The sequence below is a fragment of the Sycon ciliatum genome, chromosome 1, assembly GCF_964019385.1.
Source record: "Sycon ciliatum chromosome 1, ocSycCili1.1, whole genome shotgun sequence".
Classification (NCBI taxonomy): domain Eukaryota; kingdom Metazoa; phylum Porifera; class Calcarea; order Leucosolenida; family Sycettidae; genus Sycon; species Sycon ciliatum.
Window position 1 is genome coordinate 61,397,715 of NC_088643.1, and position 17,699 is coordinate 61,415,413.

The window sequence follows — 17,699 nt, forward strand, 5'->3', positions numbered from 1 at the left end:
ATCACGGAAATCAAAAAGGGTACGCTATAGCCGATACAGACTGTACAAGAAACTGGCAGTTTGTTGTTGTTGTTGTTGTTGTGGTTTCATGGTTTCATGTACTCTTGATGATACTCGCGGGACATGGGCAATGATGGATCTACGAGTACATTGTAGCTGCTGCCACTGCTTTCCAGGGAGTCATACCTACCCTGCTTAGTTAGGTTGCGACCCTTTTTTCAGTGCTAGCCAAGATCTATGACTCATGCATGCAACTTCAACCTCTCCAGCCTCTCTTCTTCTTGATGAATACCGGTACCAGGGACAAGTACAACTAAATATTAATTGGTCACCAACAACAACTTCCACAGACTCCCCGAGGGAAGTCTCCTCCATGAACATCGATCTCACGGTTACACGGAAATTCACATGGAAAAACGCCGCGGGGGTAATTACAGTACATGTGAAACCTGTCGAAGACGATCGTTCAAGGGACCTTCAAAGTGTGGTCTATTACCAGGTGGACCAGGGTCATTAGACTGGAAGTACATGTAGCATCCCTTGGGCCAGGTTCCAGTGGTCTTCTAGGGCAGGTGGTCCCTTTGCTGAGTGGTTACCCTGACAGGTTTTTATTGTCTGTACTTCGAGGTACATGTATATTCATGAGAGTGAATTTCCCGAGCAGTGCAGTACATGAACTCTAGTCTAGTCTATACTATTATATGGGACACCTGCACATACATGTAATTGTCAGCCAATCCCTATCATCCGCCTATGCATTCAGCACCATCACCAAGCAAGCCCTGGCAAGCAGCCACCACACAGTGCCACTAGTGTACAATGCACACTCCATGATCGGATCCAGTGTGTGCGAAGCACAGCTGCACAGAGACTCAGTTACTCCGTTACTATGTAATTGTTGCGTGTACATGGTACACACGTGCAATGATTATGTACAATACAAAAAGCAGGTAAGGTTACGTGTATACCGTATTTAAAATAAAACTTGAGCAACAAAAAGAGACAAAAGCGGTCAGACTATGAAAGCAATTATTGACGTTATCCGGGACAGCAGTGGGAGATTGGCAAGTAACCTGAATGTCAGAATGAAAGCGAAGAGCAAAGTACGTGTACATGTAGAGGATCTAAGCGACGTGAGTACAATCAGTCATGTAAACTGAGCCACTCATGCACATCACACAGCTGGTTAGATAATTATTAGTATGCATCGGAGAGCGAAATAACTGATGAAGACATACGTCAGCAAGTTATGTGCCACCTACAGATAGCGTGATGACAAGTGAAATGAAGTATACTTTTAAAGTAGGTGAATGAACAGTACACAACATCGGCAACGCCACAGTGACAGGATCTAGGAAGCAACACGTGACATTGCAGTTGGTTTGGGCTTGGCTCAACTAACAATTACAAGTTCAGAAATCGATCGGCAGAGGAAATAATAGATGATAAAGTTATCGTTGGATGGACACAACGGGCGCAATGTGACACACACCCACACCCACACATGCACCCACACACCCACCCACCCACCCACACACACACCCACACCCACACCCACACCCACACACAAACAATGAACAGCCTACCTACTTCTGAACACACGGAAGCGGAAAGTTTGCGTAACACAACCACAGTACGCAAACACAACCTCTATAAGTACACGCTAACACTGCAGTCACACTTAGACAGCCAGCAGCAGCACAACCGACACAAAACCAAGAATATTCTGTGTTTATGGCCATTGGAAGAACGCAATGATGGCAAAAACAAACAAAACAACTAGAACTACATACACAGCACAAACCGGTGACTCGAAACGGCAGCAAAGGACAGGATCCGAGACGCTAGAGAACATCGGGTTCACTCTAACGCCATGTTCGGCCACACGCTGTACTCTGCCAGGTTGGGAAGCCCTTCCCCGATATTGGCAGCGCTACTGAAGGCTTCACCGTCCTCCTTGTGCGGCGTGCGAAGGCGCAGGGATCGTCGCACCGGCGTCATCACCACATGGTTATTCATTGTGCATATGCTGGACACTCTCCCCCTGTCAGTGTACGGGGAAAGCCAACACAACAATGAAGAGTTATGTCTGCACAGTACGCCTGCAGGTTCCTGAAAGATGAACACTAAATATGGCAATAACAGAAGGACCAAGCACAGGCACACATCCAGTATCTACTTGCTTACACGAACATACTAGTAGTAGCGTTCTTAGGTGGAAACTGTCTCTGAACCATGAATGAGTGAGTCAGCATTGCCATGCTATGTGTGCAGGAGACAGAGAAGAGAGAGAGAGAGAGAGAGAGAGAGAGAGAGAGAGAGAGAGGGAGAGAGAGAGAGAGAGAGAGAGAGAGAGAGAGAGAGGGAGAGAGAGAGAGAGAGGGAGAGAGAGAGAGAGAGAGAGAGAGAGAGAGAGAGAGAGAGAGAGAGAGAGAGAGAGAGAGGGAGAGAGAGAGAGAGAGAGACAGAGAAGAGAGAGAGAGAGAGAGGGAGGGGGAGAGGGAGGGAGGGAGAGAGAGAAAAGAGAGAGAGAGGAGAGTCTTTTGCAAAGCCTTCAGACACCGCTTACCTGGCGGAGTTTGACGGCGTGCACGGAGCAAGACTGCGCACAAAGGCACCAGCGGGGGAGCCCGCTTTGCCTAAAACAAAGACAAGAGCAACATTATTATGCCCAAGAAGGATATTGTTACTACGTACTGTGTTACCTTCTCACGAGCTTGAAAGTTGACGGTCTGTGAAAATAATCAATTTGGCACACGTTTTCTTGTGTCACTTGACAGGAAGTGGGGCTGCTAATGATACTTTGGCTAGGCAGAATGGTTGCAAAAACTCTCTACACGAACAAGGACAAGGAGGCACTACAGGTGCCGGGCAGGCAACCAATATCGACACTTTTATCAGGAAATGCAAAGATCATGTGTGTGTGTGTGTGTGTGTGTGTGTAGAAAAAAATGGAAAAATGAAAATAGGGATTCACTGGCCAGAAAAAGTCACTTCAATCAGCTGTGTGGTGGATACCAAGCTAAAAATAGTGGCGGTCAATTCATCAGCCTTGCAAGCTGTTGAATGGTGTAATCCCAGCACAAGTTGCTATGTCTAACATAGCTGTTCGCTATCATCGCTTCCGCGATGGGCAGGTCTGAGGTCTGAGGTGTGTGTGTGTGTTTGTATGGATGACTTTGCGTCGGTTGAGCCACCGGTACCAACATGTGGATGGTACGATGCAGCCCAGAACCGTCCGGAGTGGCGTGCCATTGCCCGTCGACCACCCAAGGCACCCTCTGCTGCTGGCTACGGTTGCGCCTGCAGCCGCATGTTCCGTTGAAGCGGCGACCTGAAACGCCATCAGTCATTCTGTCGTGGACTGGAGAAATAACAATGCGCTATCATTACTACGCACTGGGCAATGGGCAAGGTCAAGGTCAAGGTCAAGGTGTGTGTGTGTGTGTGTGTGTATACATGTGTGTGTGTGTGTGTGTGTGTGTGTGTGTGTGTGTGTGTGTGCGTGCGTGTGTGTGTGTGCCTGCATGTATACGTGTGCTTGTGACAGGGCGATGTATCAAACACAAAGAGCAACAAAAAGACGAAAAGAGTAACAGTGAGACACTCACCGATCGGTTTCACCTTCTTCGTAGACCGTGAGGCAGCACCAGCAGGAGAAAAGGACATCAGATCTGCTCCATCAGTTTCCACCGGAGGCGCTGCAGCGGTAGACAGGAAAAAGTCCCAACCAAGCACGAGCAGAACACATCGGATAAGTTACTGCTTAGGAAACAAATTTCACAAAGAACATGTCAGACAACGCCACCTCAAGCACCTGGACATTACTGCACATTACTGTTCGAGTCATGCTTCTATACACGACACTACAGTAACCGGTAAAGTGCTTCTACAATGAACTGCACAACGTGTATGGATGCAACTCATGATGCAGGTGTGCAGAGGACAAGCCTATCAAAACAAGGCTTACACTAGTGTTTACTGTATGAATGTGTTTTTTACTACTGATATTTCCACCTGTTGCCTAGACAACCGCGCAAGCGAGGTTTGGATTGTAGTTTGTACCGGCGTATGGAAAGATGAGAGCCAGGGTATATACAGACAGGAATGCACGGCGGTGGTGCAAATATGCAACAATACAGCATTGATAGCATTGGCTGCTCATCGAGTACAGTTTTACAAACCTTGCCAGCCAGGCTGCCATCCCTTCATCTGCTTGGAGGCCGATAGTGGCTCGATGTATGCAGAGAAATCAAAGCCGGCATTGCTAGGAGGCTGCTCTTGCTGCTGGAGCAGCAGCTTCTGTTGGTGCTTCTTGGCCGACTTGGCAATAGCCGATTGCAGGAGGGAGCCACGGCGTGTTTTCGTGCGAGGCGTCTTGGCTTTCGTTGCCGGGCTGCGTGGCGTTCGTTTCTTAGGAGAAGAGACTGAACTCGAACTTGACGGTGTCTTGCGGGTGGCTGAGCAGACTGGGGTGTTCTTTCGCGATGCTTTCGCCTCTGGTGTACGCACGCTTTCCGCAACAGTTGAAGAAGAGCAAGCGCCAGCATCCTCCACGACAGCCGCGTCCTCGCCTTCCTTAGCGGCAACAGCTTCCAGTTCCAGCTTTTTCGCCATGCGGAACTGTCGCATCCGTTCTCGTGCTGCGGCTGCCGCCTTGGCCGGAGTCTGAAGTGCATTAAACACGAACGAAGAAGAAAGAAACGTTCCGGCATGAGCACACGTAGGTAGCATCATGTCAAACAAGGCAAAACAACTGAGTTTGAGAAGGTGAAGAAGAGAGAGGACATCGCACTGATGATCGCAGATACCAACACTGATTCCATGAAATCTAAAATGCAGTTGTCAAGAAAAGCGGGGTAACAACTCAAGACGGTGTACAGAGCTGGCAACCAGGCAGTGAGCGTGATCAGAAGTTGTACGGGTGATGACTCAGTGGCAGCTTACCTTCTTCTTTGTGATCTTCTTGGCTTTGGGCTTCTTCTTCGGCGTTTTTGACACCACTTCCCAGTTGCTCTCCTTTAGCTTTGTCAGGGCTTCGAATTTCTGCTTCACGTCGTCGATCTACCATCAAAGAACAACACCAACAAATACTGTAGTATTAATGTATTATCTCTGAAGAATCTACATTAAACGTAGTACAAGACTCAGCGCAAATTTTGCTTTGCTCCTGAGGGTCTACAGTATCTACTAAGCTCAGGGCAAGCAATACACTATACAGGGCAAGCAATACACTATACAGGGCAAGCAATACACTATACAGGCCAACAGTAAGCAATACACTATACAGGCCAACAGTAAGCAATACAGGCCAACAGTAAGATCTCCACTAGGGTAGTCGGCTACCTGAAAGCTGATCATCTCCCAGAAGCCTTGCAGGTCAGACGCATGTGTTAACTTGTCGCCAGAAGGATTCTGCAAACACAGAGAGAGAGAGAGAGAGAGAGAGAGAGAGAGAGAGAGAGAGAGAGAGAGTCAGAGAGAGAGAGAGAGAGAGAGAGAGAGAGAGAGAGAGAGAGAGAGAGAGAGAGAGAGAGAGAGTGGAAACGAGCAAGGCCACACAGACACGCGCACGCACACACGCACACACACACACACACAAGCTCCCAGTATAAGTTTCATAGAGGAAGGCAAACAAGATCAAGACTGATTCAAGAGCACTGCAAAGAGCTATGAATCATTAGGAGTCTTTTTTAGGACATGGAATAATGAACCGGTCAATAATGATGTTGCAATTCAGTGTACGTACATCAGCACCATCGCACAGCTTGGAGAATTGCTTGAAGCGTTCGCGGATGAGCAACCGAGCCTGACCAACGGCTGTGTCGATCCGACCAACGACTGGAAAAAAACAACAGAAAGACATACAGTCTTACAAGTACTGTCTTAACATCACAGCATGCACAAAACAAGAACCCTATACAGGGCATAGCTTAAGGATTTCATTTAGCTCGGACAAATGTCCTTCCGTTTTGAAATCTGTCCGGACGAAGAGTGGGGAGAACGCTGGCGCATCAGATTCGAGCCCTCTAAATCGCAACAGCTGCTGATGACTACGAAAGCCACACACCCTGCTGTCCCTGACATCAAGTTTGGAGGTATCGCGGTTCCGGAAGCCAACACCATCAAGCTTCTTGGAGTGACATTTGACGCCAAGCTGTCATTCCGGGATCACTTGCACTCAATTGCGACACGTGGCTGCCAGAGACTGGGTGTTCTCCGTCGGGCTTGCCGGGTGTTAGATTACCAGGGCCGGCTTTGTGCGTACAAGGGATTTGTGCGACCCATCCTCGAGTATGCTCCCCTTGTGTGGATGGGAGCTGCATCCAGCCACCTCGCCCGACTCGACCGTGTATAGAAACGTGCAATGGCCATTATTGGCCCTGGTGCCCTTCTCCAAAGCCTGTGCCACCGCCAGTTTGTTTCTGGGCTGGTATACCTGTACAAGCTCCAGTGCATCCCAGGAACACCCCAGCTCACCGCCATGATCCCCCCTCCAGCCAACCATGTAGAAGCTCGGCGTACCCGGAGTCAACCCCCTCCTGGCCAGCAGCACCATGTGTAGCTGCAGCAAGTCCTGGACAGGAGAGCACCTGCCTATGCTTCTCCCTCCTTCCCGTTTTCTGTAGTCTCAGTGTGGAACAGCTTGCCAAGCGAAATTGTAAGGGCTCCACTCAGCTTGAAGCGGCTCCACACGTTCAAAGTAGATGTCCATAAGTACCTCACGCACCAACACTGGCTGATGGCTACCGACTTCTACGGATGAACTCTTGACTGTGGCACGGGCCATGTTCCTTGGTTCGGCTATGCTGATGATATTGGGCTTCATTTACCTTTTATTTAATTTTTTATTATTAATTTATTATTTAGTTTGTCTTGTTTGTTATGATTTCTTGGTTTTCCACCCGGCTTAGTTATAATTTAAATTATTATTTGGTGCAGCTTTAGCGCTATGAGGTTTATTATTTTCCTTTTTCTTAATTTCGTATTTAGCGCTTTTGGGCGTCATTATTTTCTTCTCATTATTTCGCACCAAGTTATTATTTTGTGGTATTCTCTAGCTTCTGTTTGTTTTGCAGTTGTTCTTGTGCAACCCCCCCCCCCCCCCCAACACACACACATTTTTCGATGCCTAGTTGCAACGCTGACGCCGAGACCTCTGGTCGGTTGAGTTGCTCCCAGCACATCAGCACGTCGTCCCTACATCCCCTATGTTTTGTCCTTTTCCTCGTTTATTTTGTTCTCCACCTGTTTTCCAGTAGGGCTGTGTCAATAGTAAAAAATAAATAAATAAATAAATAAATAAAAAAATAAAAAAAACAAAACATGCCCGGACATTTTCCACAACACATTTTCAGGGTGTTTCTTTTTTTTAGTAGTACTGAAGTATATTCACAATGACTCATTTATGTGGACGTATCTCACACATTACTATGTACAATTCGCCAATTTATTTGTATTAGAAACTGAACTATATACTGACGACAAATGTATGTACAAGAAAGCGTTGCAGTCAAGAATTTTGCGAACGCGATATGCTCCTTGCAGAGAAGGTAAGTCAGTTCGAATTTGCGTCGTGCAATAGCGGCAGCACCATCGTCCATCTCGCACAGTGCCTCCGCAATTGGACCGAATTCGAGGGCATTTCGAGCGGGACACTCTTGCCTGCGGAAAAGATTCATTCCTCGTTTATGCATCTCCGTTCCAGCATGATCCTTGAACGCTGATGTTCTCAGGTTCTTGGATCCGGTTATGAAAGCCTCGCTGAAGTTTTTACAACTGCGGACTCTGCCTACAAACTTGATGCACACGGAACACTTCAAACATTCTGCTAACAGCCGATCGTTCTTCTGCCGGTCATAAATCAGCCAGGCAGAAGTAGTCAGCTCTGCATCATTGTCCGAGATCCACTTATCAAAAGTAGCGGCCTTCACACCACGGACTTTTTTGCCCGGCGGCAAGTCCTCTGAATCTCCCTTTCGCTTTCCAGAAGACATTCTAAAAGACTATCTGCATTCCTGGTCAGTGAAAGAGTGAAAAATAAAAGATGACGTCTTCCTCTCAAGAGCGAACAACTGCACTGCAGTTCAACCCATACGGGCCATAGATTCAGGTGCGAAGTCGACACCATGCATGTACCAAAGCCCAAAGGTCGAAAGTGTGAATTGACTGTAGCAACCGCGTTGCTACAGGCGGATTATGGTGAAGTCTACGCCTGAGGGATCGAGGCTACGGTGTAGACGTGTTAGTTGTACGATATGCAAGTCGCATTTGGTACGAAGCTCCGCACGGCTGTTAGCTGCACTTGGATCGCGGCAACTAACTAACTTAGTTTTCTGCACGTGAACCATGAAAAATCAATGCATGCTCATGCATGTTCATGCATAACCAGTCAGCTGGCCTGCTCGCCCACGCATTTGACAGGTAACAATTCCATCAAATTTGAGATATCGCTTCGTTCTAAGTCTCAAAACAGTTCTAAAGTCACCAAACCACGCTGGTAATCGATGGCTATTCAATGTTAACATCTTCAGGAAGACTTCAGCCGTTTCCCGAGAGTTTGGGCATCGTTGCCGTTATTTTTCACGGTGTTCTTCTTCCTCCTGTCTGGAGCTGCAATTGCATCCTGGAATTATTTGAAAGGTATTTCGTGCGGGCTGTGGGGGGTTCCAACAGGCATAAACTGACATCGCTATAGGATAACTGGTAACTTTCACCCTTCAAGGAGGTAGAGCAATGAGAATTTTTTTGTGGCGGTCGTCCAATTTTTGTGGCGGTCGTGGCTGTATTTGTGCACTTCCAAGGCTTTCATTCTGCCTGATACTACTCTCTACTGTATGGGAATCGTTGTTTAGGCTCATGTAGCTGTCTTATTTGGTAGATCTGCTGTTTTCAATCACTTGGGACACTTTGTCTAGCCTATTTGTCTTTCGTTCGTGCCATCTATCAGTTTTGTGGGGTGCATTGACCTGTATTTGTGAAGTTCTCGAGTAAAGACCCTAATTCTTGACTGCAGTCACGTCTTGAATTGAATTTGCTGGGTGAGCCCTCGTTCACGCAGTTGTACTTATCGTAATAGTCAATATCTGCTTGCTGGACGGACTAGCGGCTAGAATAGGGATGACCAAATGGTCCAAGTGTGTACTAGTACACGATTATTGTTTCCATCATCGTGAAATGAGCGTTGTGGAATTGCAGTCGTCGTCTGCCTTTGGCACTGAGGACACGAGGAGAGTTGATTGTTACTTCTGCTCAGCAATGAAGCGATCATCAGCTCTCTTTGTTCTAATTATTGAGAGGACATACCGGCATCGCAATCAAGTAAAGATTAGGCAAACCTCGCCAACCTCCAAAGAGAGTCGAAGATATTTTCTCCAAATGCAAAGACGATCTTCGTGAGTTTGTGACTTGCATTTGCGTGCATACATGAGCAAGTCACGGACCACGGCACGTGCGCGGTTACCATGCCATCTCGAACCGACGCCATCTTTCTAAGTTGCCGCTTCTTGACTGCCGTGTCCGAAGAAAGCCCAACTCTGCATAAAAAGGTCGAAAGGTCGCTGCTCTTTTTTTCCTTTTTGACCGGACACTATGTCCGGTGAAATTGAAAACGTCCGGTCAGTGGCCGAAAATGGCCGGAAAATGTCCGATGTCCGGCCGTTAATCTATGCCCTGCTATATCGTGGTGCAGGGAAACCATTTACATTACACTGAGTAGAGCCACCAAAATCAACGTCATCATCTGCTGATGCTTCCATTGGCATTTGGCAGGAATCAAACGTGAATGCTCTTCAGAGAGTTGAGCCTGTGGGTAAGAACTTCTAAGAAGCATGTCGAGTACTCACTGTCTTCGGAGAGTTCATGGCGATGTTCATCGACCGTGCCATCCCACGTGTCTGCCAGCGAATGGAGCTCAATGGCTGTTGTGTCCATGGTGCGTCGGAATGGGGCAGAGACATTCTCGGCCCTTGGCGATGCTGCTTCATCACTGGATGACGTGGAAGACTACAAGAATATGAACCAGCAGCGAGCAAAACACACACACACATACACACACACACACACATACACACACACACACACACACACACACACACACACACACACACACACACACACACACACACACACATATACGAGTACACATACACAAGTTTAGACAAGGTATGTCGTGTCAACCTGGACAGAAATAGAATGCTTTGCAGTGGCAGATGACCTCCCAAATCCCAACTGCTCCAACCTTAGCAAGGACAGGCCCGCTCTGCAATACACATTCATAAAATATAGGAGAGACAACAGTTTGTGCAAAGTACACTACACATACGGGTGTTCTGGTTTGGCATGGTGATGAGGTTGTCCCACATGAAACACAACTTCCAAGTACTAGTAGCAATAGTTAGACAGCCGCACACAGAGGAACACAATTCTTATTCACTCACAGCTGACGACGCTTCCCCACGAGTTACGCAGACAGGAGAGACTTCGGTCTGGGGTGAGGAAGGCACCGATGAAGAAGAGGAAGAGGAGGAAGAAGTATCGGCCAGCACTGGAGAGGAGAGGCCGAGGCCGGCGAGCTTAGCGACGCACGGTGAAGTGCCAGTCGCTTCCTGTAGAGGTGGCGAGGCAGCGGTGGCGGCGGCGCTGATGGCAGCAGCTCCACTGGGGCACGGTGTAGATAGAAGACTCGGTGGGTGCTGGGCACGCGGCGTTTTCGGCCTCCTCCGAACGCAGCTGGCAACTGTCTTATCGGAACTGGATTCTGCAGAGCCATTAGACGGAGTGTTGGGCCACAGGGCTGGAGAATCGGTGGATGGCAAGCCGCATGGTGGTGTTGCCGGCTTTTCTCCACGAACAGTCACTAGGCCAGCAGTTGCATTCAGGTTCTTCCGGAAATTGAACTTGAATGGCGAGAACTCGCCACCCGGGAAGACACTGCTGAATTTGTCAGATGGAACGCAGCCGAGAGTCGCAGCAGCTCCAGTGGCACTGCCAAAGTTGAATTCCACTGGTAACGCAAGCACACCAGTGCACCAAACACACACACACACGCGCACACACACACACACACACACACACACACACACACACACACACACACACATGCATGCACGCACAAACATACACACATGAAAGTGAAAATGGAAAAAAAGAAGAAGCAATACGTCTGATATTCATGAATTTTGATGGAGTTGAAACGGGAAAAGTGTGACAACACAATGTTACTGCCACTACCAGGACTCAAACTAAGGACCCTCGCATGTGTCAGTGATACTCTACCACTAGCACTAAGCTATGGTGTAGTTGTCATCCTAGCAGCGACCGTTCAACATCTTCTGCAGATTTTGAAACACACCATTACATCTGAAACAAGAAATAAAGTACGTATTATTGTCTCCTTTCCTTCGCTCCACTCCCTATGCTGGTGCTTTTAGCAGGTCTCCAACTAGGAGGACGAGTTGAGTGAATTGACATGATGAGGTGTGTGAAGCAGTACATGTATTGCCGTTCAGCTGACTCAAATACAACAGAACGCAAGCCAAGAAGACACAATACATACTGGTTGGCAGGTTGGATTCCTTCAGGGGCTTGGCCGCAGATTGACTGCTTTTCGCAGTAGGTGCATTCTTTCTATCCTTGGTAGCTCGACGACTTGCTGCTGCTTGTTGTCTATTCTCCTTGCTCTCCATCCTCTGGAAAATCAAACAATAAAATTTGAGAATTAGTTGACTAGCTATAAAATTGCAGTACACTGCGGTCATAAGGTACACATGCTGCACAGACTGAGGTATAGGCGTTGAGAATGCAAAAGGGAACATTATCCAGTGTCCATTTACAGACCCGCCGGAACCGGTCCGGCGGGTCAAGCTATCACCGGACCAACGTTTGGCCACCAACACATGTTTCCTACTGTGAAGGGCATGAGCACCCGCCATATCGAGTTGAGTGAAATAAATAAATAAATAAAATATCATGCACAAAGTATGAAAGACCATGACACTACCGGACCAATCAAAAACCGCTTCCGGCGGTCCTGACTCATCAAGCAAATTCTCAGTGTGCTGCTATACCTGTGCACGAGTGGAGCTGCGGACAGCGCGCTGAGTGAACTGGTGCGGCACTGGCTTCGTTGTCGGCTTTGGCGTCGGCTTCGGCATGGGCTTATTGACGGCAGACACCGAGGGCAAAGGTACGGGAGCTCCAACATTGCGGCTGCCCACTTTGAAGGGTTTGGGCTGGTGCGATTTCACGCGGGCCATCTGCTCATTTCTTTTCTTCTTCCATTGCAAGAGCATCTGCTTGCGGTCGTCCGCTCTTGTTTCTGTGGCTGCTGCTGATTCTGGATACAGGATGCAAATGAGTATAACAAGTTCAAATCAAGTAATGATTGGAATGCTCTGGCTTTCAAGATTTCATTTTCACTGCAAAAGGGTCCTACAAATATTCTCTGGATGTCGTAAATGTTAAGACACTTATTCATTTCATGTGGCTCAATTCAAGATGCAGTGCTTTCTGACTCACCCGCCTGGCAGCAGATATACAGCAAAGTAAGCACTTAAAAGTCAGTCTGTGAGTGCGTGTATGTGTATTGTGTGTATGTGTGTCATTCGGTGTGTGTGTGTGTGTGTGTGTGTGTGTGTCAGTCGGTATGTGCATGTGCGTGTGTGTATGTGTGTCAGTCGGTGTGTCAGTCGGTGTGTGTGTGTGTGCTCTGCACTGGAGGCAGCGGTAAACGCAGTCAGATTCTGGACGGATACCTTGATGCCGTCAATACTTTGTCTGCATATCTTGCTCTCACTTACTTTAATACTGAGGTGTAGTGAGCCAATACATGTGGGATAATTTCTAAGTCCCTCGCCCCCCCCCAAAGTCTGGGGATTTTTGGGAGGGGGGGGGGGGGGTCGTTGGGGGTTCAACAACAGCCAACTGAGTCATCTTTCCAGGTTTCATTTCGGATCGCTCTCCTCTCTTCCGGGGAGACTCACGTAACCAGTTTCTGGCAGTAAGCAAGCACAAGCGTATGTGTATGTGTGTCTGTGTGTGCTGTGCATGTGTGTAGATGTGTGTGAATGTTTGCATGTACCAGTGTCTGCTCCAGAGCCAGGTCATCCGTGACCCGGTTGGGAATACAATATATATCAGGGAAAGCTGTCCTAATGTCTGTGGTTCTCGTAGCCATGGCTGACAGTTCAATCCTATTTTAAGCTCGGAGTTGCACTGATGAGGCCTCATTGGCCGAAACAGTCTGGCTGTCTGCATCATTGAGTATTTCACTCCTCGATTTCTATCTTGTAGAGCACTCTCAATAGGGATCTCAGCGCGTGCAGTGTGCAGGGTGTTCGCGCATACATTGCGTCATCGAGTTTTGAGTGCAGCCCGCGGACACAGCAGAAAATGGCAACGGTCGATTTTCGACACTAGCGGAAGCGGTGGACACTAGCGGAATCGTCATCTTCATCGTCGTTCGAACATACTTTGTGATTCCCGCCGAAGGACAGCGTGGCCAAGGCGATATCGCCCCGGTCGATTTCCTATAATTTGCCATGCGGCAAGAACCCACTTCAGAGAGGATTCAGTCAAAAATTCAGACGTTTTCTCCGGTTAGATTGTCTTAACTTCGATTTTCAGTGCATCAGCCATCGCGAACATCGCCGCCATTATCACTCAGAGAGAGGACATCGCGCTCAGTAGAAGAGGTGTTCACGCTGCGTCCAAGAGTGAAATATTGTGCTCTTTGACCCTCCATAGTTCCTCGGAGAGAGTGTCTGGGAGATAGGTAGCTTGGAGATGGCCGTAGAACGTGCTTTCCTGGACGCAACATTCAGCCATTTCTACTGTCTTCTTCAACTTGATTTATTTCGAAAAAAATGTTCTTTTCCACGGTTTCTTCACTGGATGCGTTTGGGATCGAAATCTCATCTGCGCAGACTGGCTGCGCAGTTCACGCGCTGAGATCCCTACTCTCAATAGGATGCACTTGCGCTGGTTACATCGAGCTGTCCTAATGTCTGTGGTTCTCGTAGCCATGGCTGACAGTTCAATCCTATTTTAAGCTCGGAGTTGCACTGATGAGGCCTCATTGGCCGAAACAGTCTGGCTGTCTGCATCATTGAGTATCAGGGAATTCTACAACTCCCTGGTGTACAGTGTACATGCAGTAGCCGCACTTGAACGGACCCGGCTCTGACCCGGTTGCAAGAGTTGTGCCAGGTACACGTGTACCCGCTTGGTTTGAAATCCTAGAGCAGACACTGTGTACGTACGTATATGTGTGAGCATGTGCGTGCATTGTGCGTGTGTTTGTGCTTGTTAGCATATTTCTACTGACCGTCGTGGACTTCTTCCTCCTCCTCGAAGTGGGACAGACCATCTCGTCCCTGATCCCACACAGACCTGCGTTTCTCCTTCTGCCTATTCCTCAATTCCGATACTCTGCGAGCTTTCTTGATTTCTGCTCCGACGAAGTTATCCTTTTGGTTCTGGCGTCGAGCTGCCATTCTACTTGTTGCTGCTGAGCTCATCTTTGTTTCCAGCAACCTCTACTTTTCCAAACAAAATTGGTAAGTCACAATGGAGTCCGATACCCAGGCAAACTGACACCGACTAAACTTTAACAGCAAGTACCAATAAACTATCAGCTACGGCCCTCCAAGGTTAGGGTTTCTCCATCAAGCAAGCTCCTTGACCCATCGACGGCCGAGACAAAACAGCATGCTGCACACTTGTCCTTCTTCTTTGCTCTTACTCCCCGAGCTGCATGCCCGAATCTCAACTGGTTTTGAATTTTTTGATTTTGAATCAGGCGCTTTGATTCGGGCTCCACGGTGCCCGGCCAATCACCTAGCAACAAGGTCAGATATCTAGCGTGGTGTCGCGTGCCGTACATGGCATGACGTCACTATTATCGGAGGCAAGACAACACAAAAAAATATTGTCCACGTGGAGCTGCGTGGATATCTAAACTCTGGCAGACTGGCACTCGTTTTGGCCTCTATCATCTATCTACTCCTTGCTTCGTTGCAACCAACTAACTACGACATGTAACTACTTGCTTGCTTCATTCTGTTGCTATGCCTTATGGGCTTTCTCTGCACGATGAAATCTAGGTGAGGAAATCTGTTCTAAAGTATGAGGAGGTCAGATCCTCTGGTTCGTGTGTTACCTTCCTTCATGAATGACACAATGCGTGGCAGCACAAGAATTTTTTCTTTGTTGGCCTTGATTTTATTTGTATGTCTGCTGATGTGGTACTCGGCACGATCCTCACGAGGAACCGTTAACAATCATCCAACAGTGAAAGTTAGCAAATTACTTCACTCGGGCATTGCTTTGCTGAATGCGGCCGGCGAGGCTGTCGTGGAGCATCGGCATGCAAAGGACCAAGACAAGCAGGTGAAAGGTATGACTAAAGAGGGAAAGAAAGAGTTTGTGACGCTGGCTGATCTGAAGTCTCATGTTATCATCAAGGACAGCATGATGGAGCATTTCCCGGGATTGGAGATCATCTCGGAGGAGCACGACCCTGCAGACCATGACTTCAAGCCGACGTACTTCCAGCGACAGATCACCAAGGACCTGCTGGACGCCACGGTGGCAAACGGCGATACGGCGTATCCCCTGTCGGACGTGGTGGTGTGGATCGACCCGCTGGATGCAACGCAGGAGTACACGGAGATGCTGGACCAGTACGTGACCATAATGATGTGCATTGTTGTGCGCGGCGAGCCGTTGGCCAGCGTTCTGCACTTCCCGTTCTCGAAAACCACCTACTGGCAGTGGGCCGACCACCGCGGCTCCAACAGTCTCAACTCGGTTCTCTCCAAGCGCAGTAAGCTAACCGGTGACGTACGCCGCGTGGTCGTGTCCAGGTCTCATGCCGGTGAAGTCAACGCCACGCTGCTCTCCATTGACCAGCACTTGCAGGTTACGCCAGCAGGTGGTGCCGGCTACAAGGCCTTCCAGCTCATCCAGAACAGCGCCGACGCGTACGTGCACACCACGGCCATTAAGAAGTGGGACATCTGCGTCGGCGATGCCATGCTGAGGCACACTGGTGGTGAGCTCAGATCGCTGAAGACCGGAGAGAGATTGCGCTATGGCGACCGGAACGATTACAAGGTCGATGGTGGCTTCATTGCTGTTGGTAAACAAGGATCTGGTGATGAACTGCTGACTTCACTGCAAAAAAAGTTGCAGAAACGAACCAGTTGATTGACTAGCCGCAGTATAAGTAACTTGTGATCATGCTTTTTATAGTTTTATCATTACATGTGTTACTACTAGTTTCATCTCTTCTCTGCGGGCAGAGTTCGTTTGTGCAAACTAGTGTTAGTAGTGCTGTTAGTTGTTCCGATAATGATGCGTTCCCTACTTGCTCAACATGGCATCATGCCAGCAAGACTTGCCACTTGCTCTGCGTCATGGCATTATGCCCGCAAGGCTAGCTCCACTGTGCGTTGTCACACGTGTTTCACCGCTGAACTGCCTCGGATGTGGCGCTGTTCAATGAATGGTGCCATGGCTGAGCGCAAATCATCGCCATTGTATGTCACTGCTGGGTACTGCTATCAAGCCCACCTGTCCATTCATCCATCTCGCAAACACTTGGCATATACATGCATTTACAATATTGTTGCCTGATGATTGCGAGAGCATGAAGCTTCAAGTCGCAGCAAACAAGCCTTGATTGTCCTTGTTGTTCTGTTCTGCATTTACAATAATTATATTATACTGCACTATCCTTTGATACCTTCTCCGTTTTAGGCAGCGTATTATTATCCATTATTCTGCTTCTGTTTCCTTGAACATCACATGATTTTATAGATGACACAGTCGCTAGTCGCTCACTTCAAAATGATTTGTGTGGTCGGTTTTCTCTCCGTTTCTGTGTGGGGAAGAGGTTGACTTCCCCATACATGATTCTAACAGACTAGTGCGGAATGTCGGTCACCCCAGCTCTGACACAGGTAAAAGGGCAACGGAATGGACTGCAATCGCTTTCACATAGTACCGCATCGCACGCCTTGTGAAGCCTGTTTTTTGAATGCGCGTCTGGTAGTGCATATGGCTTACCTGTGAAAAAATGTCTCTGTGATGGAGTTTCTGGTATACTGCAAGCATTAGCAGGCCACAAGTATTGTAGAGTCTACTCTGTGTGCTTCCTGAGCACTATAGTACCCAAGCAATGTTCCAGTGCTGGCAACTTTTGGGAATCGTGCATTGAAACCAGAGAGTAGTGGAAGTTACACTTACAGTGTAATCAATCCAGCTGCAGGACACTGACTGGGTGCTTTGATCAGGGAGCCGGTCGCGAGACTTCTCGATTGTGATAAAGTCTTCATCTAAAATTGTAACATGGAAAAATGTGGGCACATGTTACAATTATTTTCTTGGCTCACCATCTGAGTTCATCTAAAATAATTAATTATTGTTCATCGATTACTGTAAACTTTTGATGATGAAGGCATGTGGTTGGGGCTATACTTGAATAGTGCAGGGCCTACACAGGGCAGCTTATGTAGCTCTTCCCTGAGATTTGGTTTGTGGCACAAGTCCACTTCAGACTTTCAGTTCAGCTGTGCACAGTGAGATACCGGTCGGTCCTGCATAAAATGTCATGAACTGTGCACAGTCGACTCGTGATGTAACGAACATCAGTGTGCAGGAGAATTAGTTGATTATAGCTGAAATTCTCTATAACA

The 17,699-nt window shown here is 48.1% G+C and overlaps 2 protein-coding genes across 2 annotated transcripts; one reads left to right on the plus strand and one right to left on the minus strand.

Moving 5' to 3' along the window:
* Positions 1–1,552: 1,552 nt before the first annotated feature.
* Positions 1,553–14,742, minus strand: LOC135804723 (disks large-associated protein 5-like). Its single transcript, XM_065318665.1, has 12 exons — positions 14,327–14,742; positions 12,069–12,337; positions 11,558–11,690; positions 10,440–11,005; positions 9,846–10,005; positions 5,750–5,841; positions 5,347–5,415; positions 4,948–5,064; positions 4,185–4,668; positions 3,612–3,701; positions 2,570–2,639; positions 1,553–2,044 (listed from the first exon to the last, which is right to left on the minus strand). Exons 1-12 carry the CDS (start codon positions 14,517–14,519, stop codon positions 1,861–1,863), a joined length of 2,427 nt encoding a protein of 808 aa, XP_065174737.1. The 5' UTR covers positions 14,520–14,742; the 3' UTR covers positions 1,553–1,860.
* Positions 14,743–14,990: 248 nt separating this feature from the next.
* On the plus strand, positions 14,991–16,855 carry LOC135804724 (inositol monophosphatase 3-like). The gene has a single exon (XM_065318667.1). The coding sequence runs from the start codon at positions 15,127–15,129 to the stop codon at positions 16,207–16,209; it is 1,083 nt and encodes a 360-aa protein (XP_065174739.1). The 5' UTR covers positions 14,991–15,126; the 3' UTR covers positions 16,210–16,855.
* The last annotated feature ends 844 nt before the right edge of the window (positions 16,856–17,699 follow it).